The sequence below is a fragment of the Notothenia rossii genome (genome assembly GCF_949606895.1).
Source record: "Notothenia rossii genome assembly, chromosome: 2".
Classification (NCBI taxonomy): Eukaryota; Metazoa; Chordata; class Actinopteri; order Perciformes; family Nototheniidae; genus Notothenia; species Notothenia rossii.
Window position 1 is genome coordinate 84,818,921 of NC_136904.1, and position 18,988 is coordinate 84,837,908.

Consider the following 18,988-nt stretch of genomic DNA (forward strand, 5'->3'; position numbering starts at 1 on the left):
TCACAAAGAACTAGGTCACCCTCTCATAATTGTCAATCATGCAATAAATCTCTCTGTGGCACAAATGAATACAGCATTGGAAATGAGACAAAGCTTATTGGCATGCTATGTCAGCTTGACTCAATTCATCCTTCTTTTCACACAAGACCATTCATATGTGAAGTTGTGCGAGGGTGTCTCTCTCTCTTTCACACTCTCTCTCTCCCCCTCTCTCTCTTGCACTTACACACACACACGCATACTCTCACTGAGCAATGCACACTCACATGCTCCTAATGTGAAAGTAACAGAGGGTTAATGTATGTGGACAAACCATTTTAGCCAGAGGCGGCTTTGTAATAATAACCATGTTTATTTCCATAGAGAACACGTCTCAATGTATTTTCTGCATTACTGTTGAATTACTGGGAACATACACAAGTAACTGTTACAGAACATTGCTTTCAAAGTACTTGCACATGCATGGACTGAGTTAGACAAGTTAGGATCATACTTTGATTTATCTGTAATGTTTTCATGTTTATAAAAACTGTCTTTGATTTTTTTTTTTTTTTTTTTTTTTATTGTATACATTTGGGTATAAATGGGTATGAAATTAGCCCCTGCCACCCAACAAATACAGGGTAATGATGATGTCTATTTCGGGTATACATTTCAGTGTACTCGCCACCATGGCAGAAAAGAGAGATTACCTTAATTGAGATTATATTCTCTATATTTCTGTCTTGTGGAACCACTGACAGTTTATGTTTCTAAAAAGCTTCATATAGATTCCAAAATGGGCAGACAAAACAAACTGATTGGTCTGTAGAAATGTTTGGTGACATAATCATAAATTCCAGAGCCTGGTCATGTTTCTAAAGTATGAAACTGAACTGACTTTACTTTCCTGCTCACCTCATAGCATACCAGGTGTACAGTGGTTTGTTTCATGCTATCTGATTGGCTGGGAGCATCGGCTTGACACAGCAGTACAGCTCCATCCACAGAGGTTTGTGTCGCCTCTCCGAGGACCCGACTGTCACTCTTTAAGAGGAGGGTAATAATAGCCGGGCGCCACAGCAAGTGGTGGCACAGGCGATTTGAAAGAAACATCGGGGAGACGGTGACATTTGAGTCTACGAGGAGAGAAACCTAAGCGCTGCAACCAATAAAGACCCCCACCAATATTCTCACTAGGCTTAGAGGGAGAGACAGAAGCAGAGAGGGAGAGTGAAAGGCAAAGAGAGATGTCAGTGTTAGATGAAAATGTGTTGACCTGGTGATATTGATACCCCGCTCATAACCTCTACAGGTGTGCAATGCCGTCAGGAAGCAGCTCTGGGTGTGGCTATCTCTGTGGATAACAGCCAAAATTGCAGACCTTATCGTTTTACAGTACAGACAATCCTCTGCCTCTTTCAATTTGAATGCTGACAGCTGAAATCACTCAATGCAAAATAGAGCCATTTACAAATAACCCTTTCATACGCAGCACAATATTTAATTTTGTCTTTAGTAATCATTTTAATGTTGAACTTGAGTCATACGAACATAGGTACTGGATGGGGTATTTTATCATCATTTGACATGTAGTAGGATTATAACGTGTTGCCCTTTACTCGATTCTCTAATTTAAGAATAGTTCCGTTGACAATGACCTTAAGATTAATGACTTAGTTTTGATTGAGCAGATTTAGCAAGGTTAAAGGGATTTTATTCATCACTTGAAAGACAGATCTGGAACAATCCTCGGATAAGTGTCCAACGCTGTTGCTGGAACCATTCCTCTAGATATGACATTTAAATGTGTTAAAAGATCAATGTAAAACAGTTTTTAACACGGAACTCTGGCTTTTTGAGAATCACTTACTTTGACATCAGCTTTGCCATCATCATATCTGTTTACTTATGATAGCTCGAATGAAATGTAAATCAGTTATTTACTTCTAAATCCTTTTTAAAGCTGAATTTAATATCAGTCTGAGGCTCCAAAAGCAGACACATGAGAGCAGTTCAGTGTCTAGCCTGCTGGCTCATCTGGAACTCATCTTATGCACATTGTTAGTTATAATTCAATGCTACAAATTGACTGCATAAAGTGTTTTTGGTATTTAAGTGAATTCAGACTTCACGTAAATAGCTGTGGGGCCGTTTTCTTAGTTTTTCATCACAAGGTATTGACTGAGCAGATGCTTTGAACCACCATAGAATGTGCTACTAGTCTCAAGTGTCATTAGCTTCAGGGCTTTTCCAGCTAGCGCCAGGTAAAGATTAGATAACAATCAGCCCTTTAATAGATACTGTTGGAGGCACTGGTGCCGTTCCTGTGCTTTGCCGTTCATCTGAAGCTAACAACAGAAGAAGAGAGTGTGGAAGCCGATGTCATTTCCTCCCTGATTTCTTCTCTGTGATGTACCGCTGAGCCCAGCGAGGAACACGTCTGTTGTTAAATTGCATGTCACTGTTCGCTCAAACTAGTGTCAATGTAATGTACTGTCTGTCTGTTTGGGCAAGTCCAACTAAAATGGCACATTTCTAGGCAAGGTAGGTTTATTTGTACAGCACGTTTCAACAAGGCAATTTAAGTTCTTAGATAAGACAGGAAGACAACCTGAGAGGACATCAATTAATATCGATCCATGTGACTATAGACACCTGGTGCTATTGCTGTATACATCTTTGTCTTCTGCATAACTTTGGAAACATATCACACACCTATACAATTACATTGCAATGTATTGTAGAATCAATTTGATTATTTTAGTATCTCAGTTTTAAATTGTGACCAAAATGGAGACTTGTCATGCATCTACTTTGCAATCAACTGCCATAAGCACATAGTAGCTATCTCATAGCATTATCAAATTAAAATGGATGTAATTTGAATTGCATGATATTAGACGAATAGGTGCCTTTATATAAAGGAAGGTACATCTGTGTAGGGTGTTTCCTAACGTTCTGTATAACGAGAAAATAAGTTGTGCCATGTTAATATAATGTGCATAACTTCAATGAAATTCCAAAAGTACAAAGGGCTTTTTGTTGGATCACATTCCTTTCTTAATATACTTCAATTATTGGGAGGAGTCTTTTGTATTGAGTGGAGAGCTCTAAAAACATTGACACTGGAGGAATAACATCTGCATGTTTACTCAGGAGAAGATTCATCCCCGATAGCCTCCACGAAAATGAAGAGGGGGAGAAAAAACAAGTGAAGGAAATTTGTGGAATCCCATCTGAGATTGCTTCCCTGATGGATTCCTTTTCCTGTCAGCTCAGACGAGAAATGAAGCCGGGGAAAATTAACTCCTGATACAGCTACGCTGAATTAGACAGAGAGGGAGAAAAAAAAACTACACACTTTTTAAGGATTCCAGCCTTGTCATTTTCAATTTTCTGCTCTTTGGACATGCTTGTATTCAGATTCCCCAACATCTATTCGCCATATCAATCCTAATTAGACAATCTGGGCCCACGAAGGATGGGAGCAGAGTTATTTGCATAATTTAATCATAAATACTCAGTGATACATATTTCCAAATGCATTTGTACAATTATCTTTTCATCCTTGGGGCAAAAGTATTAATATGATTAGGCAATAATTCTTTAAAAAAAGGGGGGAAATAGGAAACCAGCAAGTGTGCACTCCTTTTTAAACTTCAGCTTTGGGCTATATGAAAAATTAATTAATTTCTGAGGAAAATCAATTTCTCTATGTGACCATATTAGACAGAGCCAGGCAAGGGCCTGCATTCCTTCTCCAATCAGAAAATCTCATCTGCTCCCTCTAACTTCTGTCAGTAGCATTTAACATCCTGGAACGAGCATCAGTGACTTCCGCCATGCTCCCTAAATGTGCAGTAATGTGAAGGAGCCCGTGAGTAAAGACAACCAAGGGAAAGAGAGGAAGGGAAATCAGAGTGACCCAAAATCTATTGCAGCCCTGTCAGGCAATCAGTCTCAAGTGTAAAATCATCAGGTAAAATCACTGTTAACAAATCTAGTTTAACATGCTAGATAAGTCATATTGACAGATAGATTTTAAACAGCTCAAGTCTGTTGTCTATAAAAATCCAAGCTAATGCCCGTTTATGGTCGGTGAGCACAGTAAAAATAGGTCATTTTAATATGCTGATTAACGTGGAAAGACCTGATGTCAGAGTGTGGTTTTAAACCATTTGGTAGAGGAATTAATTAGAAATTCAATTGCTGTTGCCGATCCAGTAAAAGGCATGCAAATAAGATAGGAGCCTGGACAACTAATGCATCCAACAGGCAAATTAGCAAAACAGGACTCTTTGCTATGCAAATATCCTCTAAACCCACAAATGACATTAGACAGTGTCAAACAAAGCCTCCTTAACGAATGAAATCTGGGGTTTGGACAGTCTTGGCTCAGCGTTATTGCAAGCTTTAAAAAAATGATCTTACTGCAAATGAGGAGAATTAATGTTTCTTTTGTCAAGTGAGCTAGTCTGTGGATTTTTCTTAAAAAAATGTTTTAATTTGCACTTGTTCCGACTGAATGAATGTCAAGTCAATAAAGCAATTTTGATTTTCAAGGAGACTATTTGTTTGCAAAAAACACCTTGCCGCCATCTGCCAACTGCACAGTTGACTTGAGCACATGTACTGTACCTAATCAAATTTACCAGAGCCCCACTGAAGGATTAAAATGCAAAAGAGAGAGAGAGAGAGAGAGAGAGAGAGAGAATTTTAAATGCTTTTGTTTTCCTTTAATAAAGAAACAACGCATGATATGAGGGCCAATTTGACTTTCGAAAAAGTACTTGAATAGATTTGGATTTTAAACAGCTTTCTATACACCCCTCTTTCTTTCTCCCCTCATCTCTCTATCTCCCCCTCTCTTTCTCTCTCTCTCTAATCAGGCATCTGTCACTCTGTTTTTGAAGTTATTATCGCCCAAGCTCCCTCTTGGATGTGGTTGCTGGGTGACGGGTATCTTAGCACCCACTCTGACTGGGAATGATTTGAATGGAATCCAGAAATCTCCCCTGAGTACCTGTAAACACATCCGTGCCTTGTAGAAAACAAATATATTATAAGAGAGCTCAGCGGAGGAGAGGAGGGAGAGAGACAAGCTGGCACCCTCGGTGGCAGCTCACACTGAGCGCTAAACAAAACAATTACCGTCATTTGCAAATACGTGTGTTTAGGCATAAACACTCTCGAAATAGGAACAAGAGAGGTGATAGCTCTCAAAACACTCTCTGTCATATCAGTATCAATTAAATATATCTGTTAAAGAAGAAGTCGTTCCACTGTGACCTGTCACTCGTAACGTTTCAGAGTAGGATCTGTTTGACTGAAACGAGCCGGGGAAAATCTATTTAAGAAGGGCATGTAAGTGAAAAGCCGTCCCATTCCCAGTGGTGGGACATTGTCTGGGGCGTGTGGTTAACCTTCAAGGGTAGACAATGATTGTCAATTAACTGCTGCATTTCTGCGCCCCAGCATCGGATAGCCTGCCCCTACAAAGCAGACCAATGAGAGATATGCGATATCTCTGCACCGCCCCCCGTGTTATAATAACCTTTCAGAGAGTTCAAGTGTCACGCAGCAATAAGAACCCTTTCCATCCCACCACAGGGAAAATGAAAAGGAAAACATGTAGCTGGAGAAGAGGGCTCCTGGAGGGCTCCTGGAGAGTCAGAGTCATAATGTAGGGGAGATTACTGAACTTGGATCAGTCAGGGAGCAAGAGTGAACACTCCTAATCTGCCACGAGAGTCCTTTAAGAAAATGAAGGGGTCAAGAATGACTGTATTCTTAGTATCTTTAAAGATGAACAATAATTACTAAAATACCGATTCAGTTATTTGACAAGTAAAAAAACTCAATATTTAAGTATGACAAAGGAATTTTTCATTATATGTGTTGTTCCCATTAACATAATAATAAATACAAAAATCCAACATTGCGTTTCTCAGCAACAGATTTATTTCCTGTTTAATGTTATGCTAAAGTAAGCATAGTAGGGAACAATTTGGTTGGAGTTTGTTTGTGTCCACATCAAAACTAGACCAGCGGGATGCAGCGATGCTCTGTGATGCTATTCACATTCACACTGTGTGCAAAATGAGAGTAGTGTTGTTTTAACACAATAGACCGTGGGAGGGGAAAAAAACAGCATGTGAAATAGTAAGACCCATTGTACAGGAGTATTATTCACTGCATTGTTACCACTCTGCCACTGCATAATAAGAGTTGTGATAATAGGTAGTAATGGGGCCGAGATGAAAGTCTCTCAGGCAGCAGGCTGTTGTTGTGTAACCTGAGCGGGTTAACCGGTGAACTCAGATACTTTTTAACTGACACTAAGTCGGGGCAAAACGGAGCACCGCCTTTGGAGAGGGAACTCGTTTTCACCTACAGGGCAACCTGTGTCCTGTTTACTCAGACTGATCATTCTGTCAGCAGCAATTCAATGACAAACCGTGTAAAGCACACATCCCAGCAAATAAAATCAACTCTTTCTAAGTAACAGAAGCCTTTTATCCAGCGGATGCCTCACTGTTCCATGATGTAATTCTCCAAATGGGGCAGGCAGGCGGGCAGGCCGGGTCTGAGTGATTGATTTCAGCCCAGCACCGGGAGTACCTGGCTGCTTTCAGAGACAATTACAGTCCTGTCCATGTGCCCGTAATAGCCCACCACTTTAGCGTCATTAAAGCGACGCGAGGCACTGCATTATCCTTTAACCCCATCGCTGGCCATCTCCCCATTGACAACCCAGGGAGTTCAACCACATACTTTGTCACCTGAAGCCCCATGCCAGGCTTGAGGAGAGGATAACCGAGCTGTATGTTTTTTTTTCTAAAGAGAGAAAGAGGAGGGGGTTCTGCTCCCTCAATGCTTTATGTAAATGATGTCTAAGCACCCAAGTGCACAGGTTGTTAAGATGAGTACAACAGCAATGGCAATATGAAGCTACAGCATATTTGTAAGCTCTCAATATTATATATAATGTAGGTGTGGGAGGCTGGCTGTTTTGATTTAGGCATAAAGAGAACAGGTACTATGTTTATTAATTAAAGAAACAAACAATTAAAATGACATGAATTTAGAAAATATAAAAATATTTTACAGAACAATGTTATTCTCTCTCCCTCAAAATGTTGTGTCAGTTATTTCATTTGTCATTTTCTGACCAGGCCAAGGCACTTAGATACAGCAGTGCTTTCAGGGTCAACATGTAGTCAACCTCATCATACATATGGATCCTAATGGCACAAAAAAAAAATCTGTCTGCACAGCAACTTCTGTGTGCTTGAGTGTTTTGTCACGTGCGTTTTATACTAAGCATGCATCTTACAGTCAGAAATAACTTTTAATTTCACACTATAATTTTTCACAAGGCTGTCTGCTTTTACACTGAGATAACCAAGTGACTCAAAGTGTTTATTGCTATTCCCCACTGATGTGAGCCTTTCCATCATATTTGCATTTCCAGCTCATTTCTGGGTAGGAGATCAATATGAAATCAATCATAGTGACAGGTAAGATGGTAAATTTGACCAGGCTGAACCATCCTGTGAGACTGAGCGATACATCAAAGCTAGGAGCAACAGGACAGTAAAAATGGCTTTTAATCAAATATTGATCTTCACTTAAATCACTCCATATTAAAACATATAAAGCTCAAAATATTTGATTTGGCAATATGGCTTAATGCATTAATTTCCACATGCATTATATTAATTTATTTGTTTAATTAAAAGCAAGCATGTTTCATTAAGATATATTTTAATAAGAGTGTTTGACTATTATCCCTGGCATGTACAGTGTGGAAAAGCTGGCTTCATACACTAGACGTGTAGTGAGTGTAATTTAACCTCTTTAAAATCTGAACTGGCTGTCATACTGACAGAACAATTATAACAAAAAATATATCATGTCATATTATTATGTTAATTATGGTTTGCCTTGTTTACTCTTCAAATCAAAGTTATGATTGAAAATGTATCACCCTGGTGGCAAGTGCATTTCAAAAGGAATAACCACATTTTTTCAAGCCATTAAAAAAAAAGTTGATTAAGAGGATTCCTTAAATAAAGAGGTATTACATTCAAGTAAGGGTCATATAATATGATTGGCATGTTGATTATAAAATTGTCATTGCATTGGCAGCCCAACACCTGAAGTTTATTCTACAGCATTGTGAAACTCAGCCGTTGTGTAGCCTACATTATCGATTCATTTGTTCTGAGGCAGACAGGCTATCCATCATGGCACAGCTTTGCCCTGCACGTGCTAAAAACTTTCACTAAACTTTTCCACTGGTGTCGCTCGCTGGCCTCTTCCCGTCAAACTGACAACTACGACAAAAGTTAGCAACACACGCTCACAATTGCACCAACTAAAAACAAGCGATTTGTAACTTCGAATGGCAAATGTATCTCGTCACTTGAAACACTTGTTTAAGTTAAAATGTCTCCCTCTTCCTTGCTCCCGCGCCTTTTACGCACGGCTGTCCGTACAGACATTTAAACCAACACGCCGTACAGAGCTCTCCACGTACCTCGCATTGGTGCAGTCGTTGTACAGGGTCTCGAAGTCTTTTCTGGAGATGAGTTTGCAGCGGTTCACCCCGGGTTGGATGGCGCCGAGCCCTCTGAGGATGCGGACCTGCTCCACATTGCACACCACCGGCGTGATCTCCAGCCGCTTCAGCTTGGTGTAGACGGTGTGCAGCCCGCCGACCAGGTGCTTCAGGAACAGGTCGAAAGCCTGGGGAAGGCAGATGAGCTCGCAGCCGTCCACGGTGAAAGACGCCACTTTGGCACCGCGCAACTCGACCATCTTGCACTCATTGTTTTGCGGTATGTTTTCAACAGGCGACGGGGTCGAGTACACGGGTTTGCCGGGTGGAAGACCAGCGTTCGGGATGCCCGGGCTGCCGCTGACAAGGTGCTCTGATCTGAACAGGTTCTGCCCGGATCCGGGTGGGGGGGCCAGGCACAGGGATGGAGATGGGGATGAAGTTGTCGACGGCGGAGACGTCGTAGCGGAGGGAATCGAGATCGAAGGCGGTGGGACGAGAGGAGTTGGTAGGATCAGAGCAGCCGGTACGGCCATGGTCACCTACAGGAGGGGAAGAGAGTAGCCGAAGTTCAAAGTATAAAACCCAGCCTGCCGAGACACCCCTAAATGAAAGAATCCACGAGAGTTTAGCCCCTCAGATAAGTTGGGAAGTAAAAAGAGCTGCCGAAAAAAGGCGTTCTGAGTGAGGCTTTTGGGGGGGGCTGAGCGGCGGGACAATGATCAAAGATAGGAGGAGGAATGACAGGAGGAAAATGAACTGAAAAGTGCAGCTCCGCTCTGTGGATGAGTTGTTGTTGTCACACGGTACAGAGAGGGAGGAGCTAGGGGACAGTGGGAGCCTTTGAAGAGCAGATAACTGGGCTCGGGCTACACTCAAATCGTTCAGGTCTGTTAAAGTGTTTAATTGTTTATTCCACATTAAAGAGATGCGGTTATATCAGATCATAATCTGGTAATTTGAATGTTTTTGCTGTGGTGAAAAACACGCATCAAGATAAATCTAAAATGTCAGTTAACAGTTATTTCTGCTTCTAATAACACATTAACAGCCTGACAGGTACACCTGCTATCCAACAGTATGCAAACCCATTGCACCACTCTATTGACAGTTGAACACCCTAAAACAGTCAAATGTTTTATTAAAACAGTGTGTACCCTTTTTTGCTTACATCCTGCAACTGTTTAACGCTCTTTTAACTTTTTATATTTGTAATATTTTCTCACTAAGCATGCCAGTATGAGTCACTGTTCAAGGTTCACGATGTCTGTGAGAAAGGAAAATATGTCTAATTAAATTAGTCCTTTATGATTATTGTATTTGCACAAGGGGCTATACCTCTTTCTATAAAGTGCATTAAACAAGGCACATGGGCACAATGGCTGTTTTGAGATAGACTTTTTGTATGCATACTAAAACTCTCTATATATTGATATGTAAACTACAAGCGTACAACAGTAAAAGTACTATTTAAAGTCTCACTGTTATCACTTATCTCAAATCTAATGCGTTGTAAAAGTTATATCATCTTACATTTGCAGTGCTTCATGCCAGCAGTCGTTTCCCCAATGTCCATATCAATTTCAATACCCATGCTAACTACTACAGTGTGTACATAGTTAATAAACTCGACTGAGCTGCAGATAAGTAGGCACTAGCTGTGCATGAGAGAAATTAAAGAGAGATAAACTAAATGCTTTATATAGCATTACATTTGAGAATCTGATGTAGTGTGAGAACAACAAAAAATAACCAAATTAGTTAAAACCTAAAAAATATTGTTAGGTTCTCACGTTTTATAAAACATAAAAAGTTTGATTCTATGTAAATATATTAAAGTATTTACACATTTAATAGAGACCATAATAATTGTTCACTGTTTCCTTTCGCAGTATTGCAGTTTCAAATCACTGTAAAAACAACACCGGACATAACATCAGTTTATTTTTTTATAATGCTGCGTACTGAGGCAAGCTTAACACAGTAAGAACACAGACTCTCAAACTTTCTCTCTATCTCACACTGTACAGGAAAGAAGGATAAAGGCAGAGAGGGAGGAAATGCAGCACAGTGCATGGGGGCAGGGTCATGTCCATGCACAATAACAGCTCATGTAGAGTGTACACATGTATTCAATCACTGTGGAACATCATGAGTTACAATAACTTTCTTCCTGCCTTTCTTCATAGATTCATCTGTTGGTGTAAAACCGCAAACTATGTACACACATGTAGCTGGATAGTCCAATCTTGGAAACTAAATTGCTAGATGACACTCTTTTAAAATCAGAATCTTAAACCTATAAGTGGACGTATTGGATTCTGTTTTGCAGGAAGCTATTCTGGCATTTTGTCAAATTTAAAAAAGGGAATTATTTAAGTTTTATGGATGTTTACCTTCAATTCCCAACACATATACAGACAGCTTTCTTATATTTTTTGCCATGTTTATCGACCATTTTGCTGTGAAATGCATTACATTTAGCAGAGGACATCAGGACTCACCATGTAAGCGCATTAGGTGGAATGAATGCAGTTCACATCAGAAAGGGTATTTCTTATCACAGTCTGCATTTGCCTTAATGTTCTGTGTATTGCTGTTGTCCTGTTAAGATCAGCTTTAAGATAAGCAGCGTGCCATTTCAAAATTATCATTCAGGGAAAGAGGTAGCTTGTAGTGTAAAATCAATAGCTGCTTAAAATTCATTGCCAGGCAATCCATTTGCCCTTTATGTTGCTAACCTTTCACTTAAATATGCACCATATTAAGATTTCATTATATACAATGAATGTCACAACAGTTTGCCCAATATTTCTCTTGTTTGCATGGGTTAACTGCAAATCATTGTGCTTGTAATGTCTGAAAAATGACTTTCATTAAGATTATGCAGGAAAAGCTATATGAGGCTGAGTGGCCTGATAGGTATTAAAAGGCACCACAGGATATGTATGATGTTTCAGATACAAAGGGCTTTCAACAGACTGGGTGGGCTGCATGTGTCTGACCCCGGTTACGAAAACAAAACGCAACAAAAAAAATAAAGTCTGAAAACCGGTGCTGTACATTACACCACAATACTTTGCTGATATAATTGAGCACAAATTCAAAATCAGTATTGAATGTAAAAATCAGGTATGGGAATCTTGAAAGGAAACGGCTTACTAAGAAAACTGTTGAAAAACTTTGTTTCCAGGCACAGTGGGGCCAAGTAGTGGCTGTGTTAAATTGTCCTTGCAAAAATAGTTGGATATTTGTACCGTGAATGAAGTTTCCAGCGTGACTAAATCTTTAAGTAACACAAACAGTTAACAGACTTCTCCTAAAAGTACACTGAAGTACAGTACACGCGGAGGAGATTGCAGTAAACAAATGACTGTGTCAAAACGTAATCACCCAGTATGAGTTATGGCATCAGGAAAGTGTTTCAAAATGTATGGATATGGGACAAGACTTGTGTATGATCAATGACACCGTACATTGTTTGATGTAATAATTTATTCACCCCATAAAGCTTTGATAAAACAATGTTGAAAAGCAATTTAAATTGAATTCATTTAAATGTCAATTCTCATGGTTAGGATTTTTCTATAATTGGCTATTTAATTAAAATAATTTTCATAGTCATTAATACAGCCAGCAACTTGTAGCGCGCTGACGTGTTTTAATTACATGGTATTAACAAAATTGATATGCTTTAGAAAGCATGGTGAATAAGAAATAATTAGACCAATCATACATCATCCTCTTATGGACATTAAGTGTATCACAATATAATTGATGAACTTAAAAAACAAGAGAGATAAATAACTTTAATTGAACAGAGTTGGTGTACAGAGCTTGGAATAAAGAATCATACTCACGATGTATTATATTTCAGAGGCAATTCATTATCTGTAACATCACTTAGCCCTCTGTGCACAGCACTCTCCCCTAACCTATGATTACATGACATTTGGAAGCAGTGATACTGTGTAGTCTTTTAAAATGTCCTTTTACCTAGTCTGCATAAATCTTCAAACCGCTTTTCCGCATGGGCAAATAGGGAGGCGGGGGAGCAGCTTCAGACATAAGAATCATTTAGATGCTTGGAATAAAGCATGTATTGATCATGAATACTTGCTTCTCCAAGGTTACACTGCCTTGACCCCATCTATCCTTAGAAAGCGGCCAACACAAACATGTCACACGGGGTAAAGGGGAGATGTCAAGAGAGCACGCTGATGGTGGAGGGGGTATGATAATTGTCTACTCTAGCCATTAAATTAATATCTAATTACAATTAAAAGGATTGGACATCTCTCAGAATGCTAATTGTTCAGTGTGTAGTGACAGCTTCTGTATTCTTAATATCAGAATCACAAACGGTTTCATTTCATCCAAAATGTGGCAGTTAATATTAGGGATAGAACCGTTTAAAATCACTGATTAGGTTCTTTTTGAGCAAAAACACAAAACATTCTGTGATTCAGACTTTCTCAAATCAAGTGCATTTTGAATGTTTTTTGTTTTGGATTGTTTGTTCGGACAACATAAAGGCATCACCCTCGCTCTGGGAATTTTTGATGTGTAATTTTGACACTTTTCGGCGATGTAATCTAATCAACGGATTCATCAATATTGAAAAAATTAATGTTGCAGCCCTCATTAACTCGAGGTGTAGGCTAATAACACTAAATTAACTTTCCAAAGAGAAGCAGGCAACAAAGGAAACTGAAAATAAAGTTAGAAAAGTCTGAAAAAAGCAAACGCAGATTCCACATTTAGTGAGAAATTCTGGGAAATTACTATTATTTCTTAGAATTTCTCAATTATCCAATGACAATTTCAGCAATGACGTTACATAAGACGTTCATTTAGAACCAGTATTTATTTACACACTAGAGTTAACCGTGGATGCTCACTTTATATTTGGGTGAATTACGTCCCACAATCTTCCACCTCTTGATACAACGGGCCAGATAATAGAATGCTCCTTCACACAAGGTACGTAAAAATAACAGCTTTCTGGTAATGTGACTGCTCAAAAGAGGAGCAAATGGAGTTCACTTCATTTTCAAAGAGCCAGCCTCTCCCACAATTAGAGTAGTCACAGCCCACATCCTGCAGTACTTCATTTGATGCCACGCAGCTTCCAATATAACTGGGGTGCAAGAAACAGAGAGATTTGTGGATATCTAAATTGCTAAAGCAGAAACCTGTATAAACAGCGGTAATTACCGGGCCATTGACAGTCTCTCAGTGTTGTGCTCATTCTGCCACAGCCGCAGTGATTAAAATGAATCCTCATCGACTTCTCCATTAAAGCGCTGGCAGGAGCGATCCCGTGACCTTTCCCCATTGATTGAACATAACAATCACAATTCAATTGTAATGCAAAGAGAACATTTGTTATAATGTACATGAGATGCATGAGCCATTTCCTGGGAGCGGGGAAGGGTAATCAATGGAGTGACTCTTGGCGTGATGCAAGGAGAATGAGGCTGTGTTTGCAGGCCCTAATTCATACAGCCTGCAGTGTATGATGGAAGTCAATGATATGCATGTAAACACTCCGATTTCTCTGTGCTCATCGTTCAATAGGATAACAACAAATCCTGATTTCTATATCTATATACACTAACAGCCCAGCGCCGCTGTGACTGGCAGTAATGCACATGCACTGATGCACTTCTGCTCCGATCTGAGATCAAAGTTTGTATCATGTCACATGGTGGTATCTCTTCTAAATGATCTTTCAGAGCGACTGCCATCATTCAAGAGGAGAGACTTATTGTAACATATGACTTCAGAGACAACAGGCTCTTGCCAGGACACTCGTGGAAATACTAAGCAGAACACTAAGTACCCACATAAACATATATAATATATTGGAACGATCTGAAATGCAGCTATGGTGTATGTTCCAGTGATAGTAAAGCAAGGACACCCTTGTAAAAGCGTAATTACTAATGATTAACTAAACTCAAGCAAGTGAAAGCACAAACTGCACAATCCATGTGCCACCGAAAAGAAAAGCATGATAGGCATAACAACCCATCACTGTTCAATCCCTCTTTAAAAGCTGCACTCCATCGTGTCTTTCAAAAACTGTCTTATGAAGAGTGTATGCGAATGATGTCCTCAAGGGATTTCTTTTTAGAATCGGGAGATTATAGTTTACACGGACATTAAACAGATTAAACCAGCCAGCTCTCTAAAGGCAGTTTATCTAATGGAGAAAATGTGGTATGCTAATTGAGAAATTCCGATGGTAAAATTATATTTAAACCTCTCTCTCTGTCTCACTCTCTGTTTCTCCCTCTCTCTCTCTCTCTCTCTCAGTGCTGGAGGATTTTAGTTTGGCTTGATGAAATCAAATGGCTAATCACAGCCATAAGCTGTGAGACGTTAGCTGAGTGAAACAGTGTTTGCCATGCTAAAAGGTAATTGTCTCGGAAAACTTCATCGATGACAGATTCAATTCCATTTAGTAAATGTTTAATAAATGCTGTACAAACAGGCTGCCCTATCTCGCTGTGCTTAGAAAACAAAGGGAAACTTTAATTGCTTTAATCATCCCAAGCTTTGACGTTGTTATTGGCCTTAAAAATAGCAGTTAACAGAAACTGTCCTGCTGAGGAAATTGAACCACATTTGGAAAATGATCCGTAATTAAGATAGGGGCATCCCGAGCAGCGAGGTCCAGGCGAACTGTTGAGACTAGGAAAAACATTCCAAGTCATACAAAGCTATTCAATTAACAGAAGGACCCAAGGAAAACAACCTCCCTATTATGTATCACTTACTTTAATCAGATTGAAAGCGATTGTATCCTTTTTGAAAATCCCCTAACACAAACATGTTAATTAACAGATAGGAGGGTGGAAAGATGTATTTTTCATTAGCGGGTGAAATAATGTTCCCCTTTTAACATCAAGGAAAATCAACTGCTTACTGCAGTTAAACCAGTCAGCGGTGTAAATTCCCTGCCAGCATTTTTATTTAAAAGCTCATTAATGTGTTTCAACCCAGCATAGCTGTACCTTTAATCTGCACTAAAAGGAAATAATGCGTTTCCTGCTTTATTTACCAGCCTTACTTAACAAGTGTTCCTGTACAATTAGAATTGTTAATAGATCTGGAAACAAAAGGACTTTGAAGGTGGGAAAGTGCTGACATTATTTCACAGGGGAAAAACACTCTTGAGAAAAAAGATCTGCTGTAAATGTAGTTTCCTGGAACACGGGCGCACTGCAATGTTGGTCTCTCTCATTAGAAATGCCATGCACAGGACATAAATCAAGGCCCGTAAAACATTTCATTGCCACACAACACTAAATTACACACTTGCTGGTTTGCCACACTGATTGTGTTTAAACATTGTAATTTTACTTTATTCCCATTAAATCTATGCAGAGTTTTACACTCCATAAACAGAGTATCCGTAATAAAAGTTAATAAATGTCAGAATTTGCATTTGGAAAAAAACACCCTGCTACATTTTTGCAAATATCAATCTATGAACCTTTCAACATTTCGTCAAACAAAATGCTAATTGTACCTTTAGGAATTTGGGAGACAAGTGACAAGAAATGAGATGCAATGTCCTTTGGAATCAGGGAATCAGCCAAGCTGGAATACATTAAGTGTGAGGCCACAGCAAAGTGAAGGAGGACTGTTTTTGTGCAGAACAAAAGACAGTGACAGGATGTAATAAACTGTAATCCTAAACAGCTTCCTATACGTTCAGGTGTAATTTAACAGCACTAAAGCAGAATGCACACCAGTTTGGTGATTTGATCCCCGTCTGCCTCCTGTCTTCCTTATTTTCCTTCCTTTCCTTTTCCTATTATTGTTTTTGTATGGTTTTGATAGAAGCCGAATGGATTTAATCATTTGAACACGTATAGCATTACAGTGATAGTAAGGAGTAATCAATAGTGTCAGGTTGACCTTTGGATGACTGCATTTTCAGACACCGTTTTGTTATCACTTAATGATTGCGAATCATGAAATATTAATTAGTGATAGCAATCTTGTTCTACTTTATGAACAAAAGAAATACAAACTCCCCTCTTTATCTCCTGATCCACACTCCGATCTGTGTATTTGTCACTAATCCTACATAGCAGTGTTTCGTTTGAATGTTTACTTCAGAATATGTATTACCCATTAGGGATGTCCCGACCACCTTTTTTTGCTCCCGATCCGATTCCGATCATTTGATTTTGACAATTTGCCGATACCGATTTTTCCCGATCCGATCTTTATGCAATGCATTAAGAGAAAAAAAAGAAAAAAGCATTCAAGTTGTCCCTTAAGGTTATTTTTTTTATTTAATTGGATATTCTATCCAACATGGATGTAGCTTCTTTCTTTCACAGCAGCATTGGATCAGTTCAGTTGTGCAGCATTGGATCAAAAACAAAATAAAGCTTATCAGTACTCGTTAGCTTACTGCTACAATTAGACACTGCGCCCTGCCCACTCTGTTGCCAGATTTGAGAGAAATAAGCAACCAGGTCTATGAAAACAAGCCCCAAAGAAGCAACACATACATGATGTTGTGTAATTTGAAACCAAAACTAAGGCCTCAGGATGACTTTAACACTTGAACATGGTCATTTTTGTTTTGTAACATTGAACACAAAATATATATATATATTTTTTTTAAATTTAAATCCCGATCCCTGATTTTTTTCTCCCGATTCCGATCTTTTGAAAATCACGTGATCGGCTCCGATTCCCAATCATGTGATCAGATCGGGACATCTCTATTACCCATTGTTTGGAACCATTTCAATAGGAATATCCCTTTGAATGCAAGGTAACATGAAGATGTATTTCCACTTTATTACTTCCCTATTATAAGATATGTTTGAGAACATTTGAACTACCGTACATTGTTCTAAAAGATTTCTAAAAACTGTGCCACATTCATACTGTACTGGCAAAACTACCATTTAAAGAGCATCACTCATGGTTGGCCAATACAGTTTGGTCAGTATCATCACTTATACTCACCCCATATATCTGATGAACACCAAAGGACCAATTGTAATCTACTCTCCTGTTGTGTGCACCAGGCTAAAGAGGGGCTGCTCACCATTAACAGCAACACCAGGCAGTAAAAATGTGAAGAAACCAATGGAGTGTAACCATTATCATTGTGTCGCTTTGGCCATGTTTCTGTTTAGTTATCATGATCACCGTATGATACTGATATTATGGTGCATAATATGAAACTCAAATGTTATATTATGAGTTAGTGTAAGAGGTCATTCTTCATTTTAGTATCCATGCTGTAATCTATCAAAAAGCCCTATCAGGGCAGCTCTATGCTATAATATCTCTCCGTTTGCAGTAGGTTACTATGCTCTGCTGGTTTAGTAAACTAAGCATCCAACAACAATGATTATTCATGTCATTCTTCAAAGGTCCTTGAGAGGATCTTGATGCAGCAGCAATTCAACCTTTCGTATTAATTCAAGCTTGGCTAAGATTGTACCATCTGGGCCCTTGTACTTCATGATTAATGCCAAAGAGTTGATTCATATGTGCAATTGGAGTTTAATAAACAAGGATTTCAGAGTTAAATGGCACATACAGATGCCTGGGATGAACTCATTCATAGCATCTAATTTGTGTTCTTGCTAATAAAGCCCACTCATAATTGTGCACTACAATCATCTCCTAGATACACAAATATGGGGATTTGGTGATTAACATAATGTGTTTCTTCCAGAGAGGAATTAATCCGACAATTCTAAGATGCCTTCAGACATTTGTACATAAGATTCTTTATTTGCTGCAAATTAACTTACTACTGCTACAGCATGATTAACACTGGCACAACAAATAATTACTGTTCATCATTGTACAGATTAAGCCCCAACAAACTTTCCCCTTTTAAAACAGTGTTATTGCTACTAGACATGGCTTTGCAAACCATATTAACTTTGTCATTCTTCCCTTGCTCACATTCTTAGTCTGTTTCAATGTCACAGTGCGTGCTGCAGACTTTATAAAGAGAGGCATTAGCTTCTCAATCTGACACAGAGGCCCCACACAACAGTGACCTCTACAGGAGCACAGGACACATCAACTGCATATCTGTCATGCTCACTGTAACACCGTTACATGCTTCAGCACGTCTCACCAATGTTTTTTTAAGGTCATGCAATCATTGCATCCGACCATTAATATACCTGATTCTGTCGTACCAAAGAAAGTTATCTGTTACTGTCATAGAATAAGAATTCATCTTATTTCTCATGCCAATTCAGATGTGAGAGTTATTGTTAAATATGCTTTGATTGTATACTGTTCAGTCAAATAAACTTTATTATTGTGTATTTTATTCTTTTGAATACGACTAGTATTATTTCCCACTAATGGTAAGCAATCTCCTTTGAAAGACAGTTCTGATCGACAGGTTAATGGCCATAAATAAAAATGACTATT

The 18,988-nt window shown here is 39.0% G+C and overlaps 1 protein-coding gene across 1 annotated transcript in view; it reads right to left on the reverse strand.

Annotated features, from left to right (window-relative positions):
* Positions 1-18,988, reverse strand: part of dachd (dachshund d) — a 118,091-nt gene that overhangs the window by 87,423 nt on the left and 11,680 nt on the right. The window contains exon 4 of the mRNA XM_079666386.1: positions 8,525-9,087. Coding sequence (XP_079522512.1) covers positions 8,525-9,081 — 557 coding nt within the window. The 5' untranslated portion in view covers positions 9,082-9,087. The remainder of the gene's footprint in view (positions 1-8,524; positions 9,088-18,988) is intronic.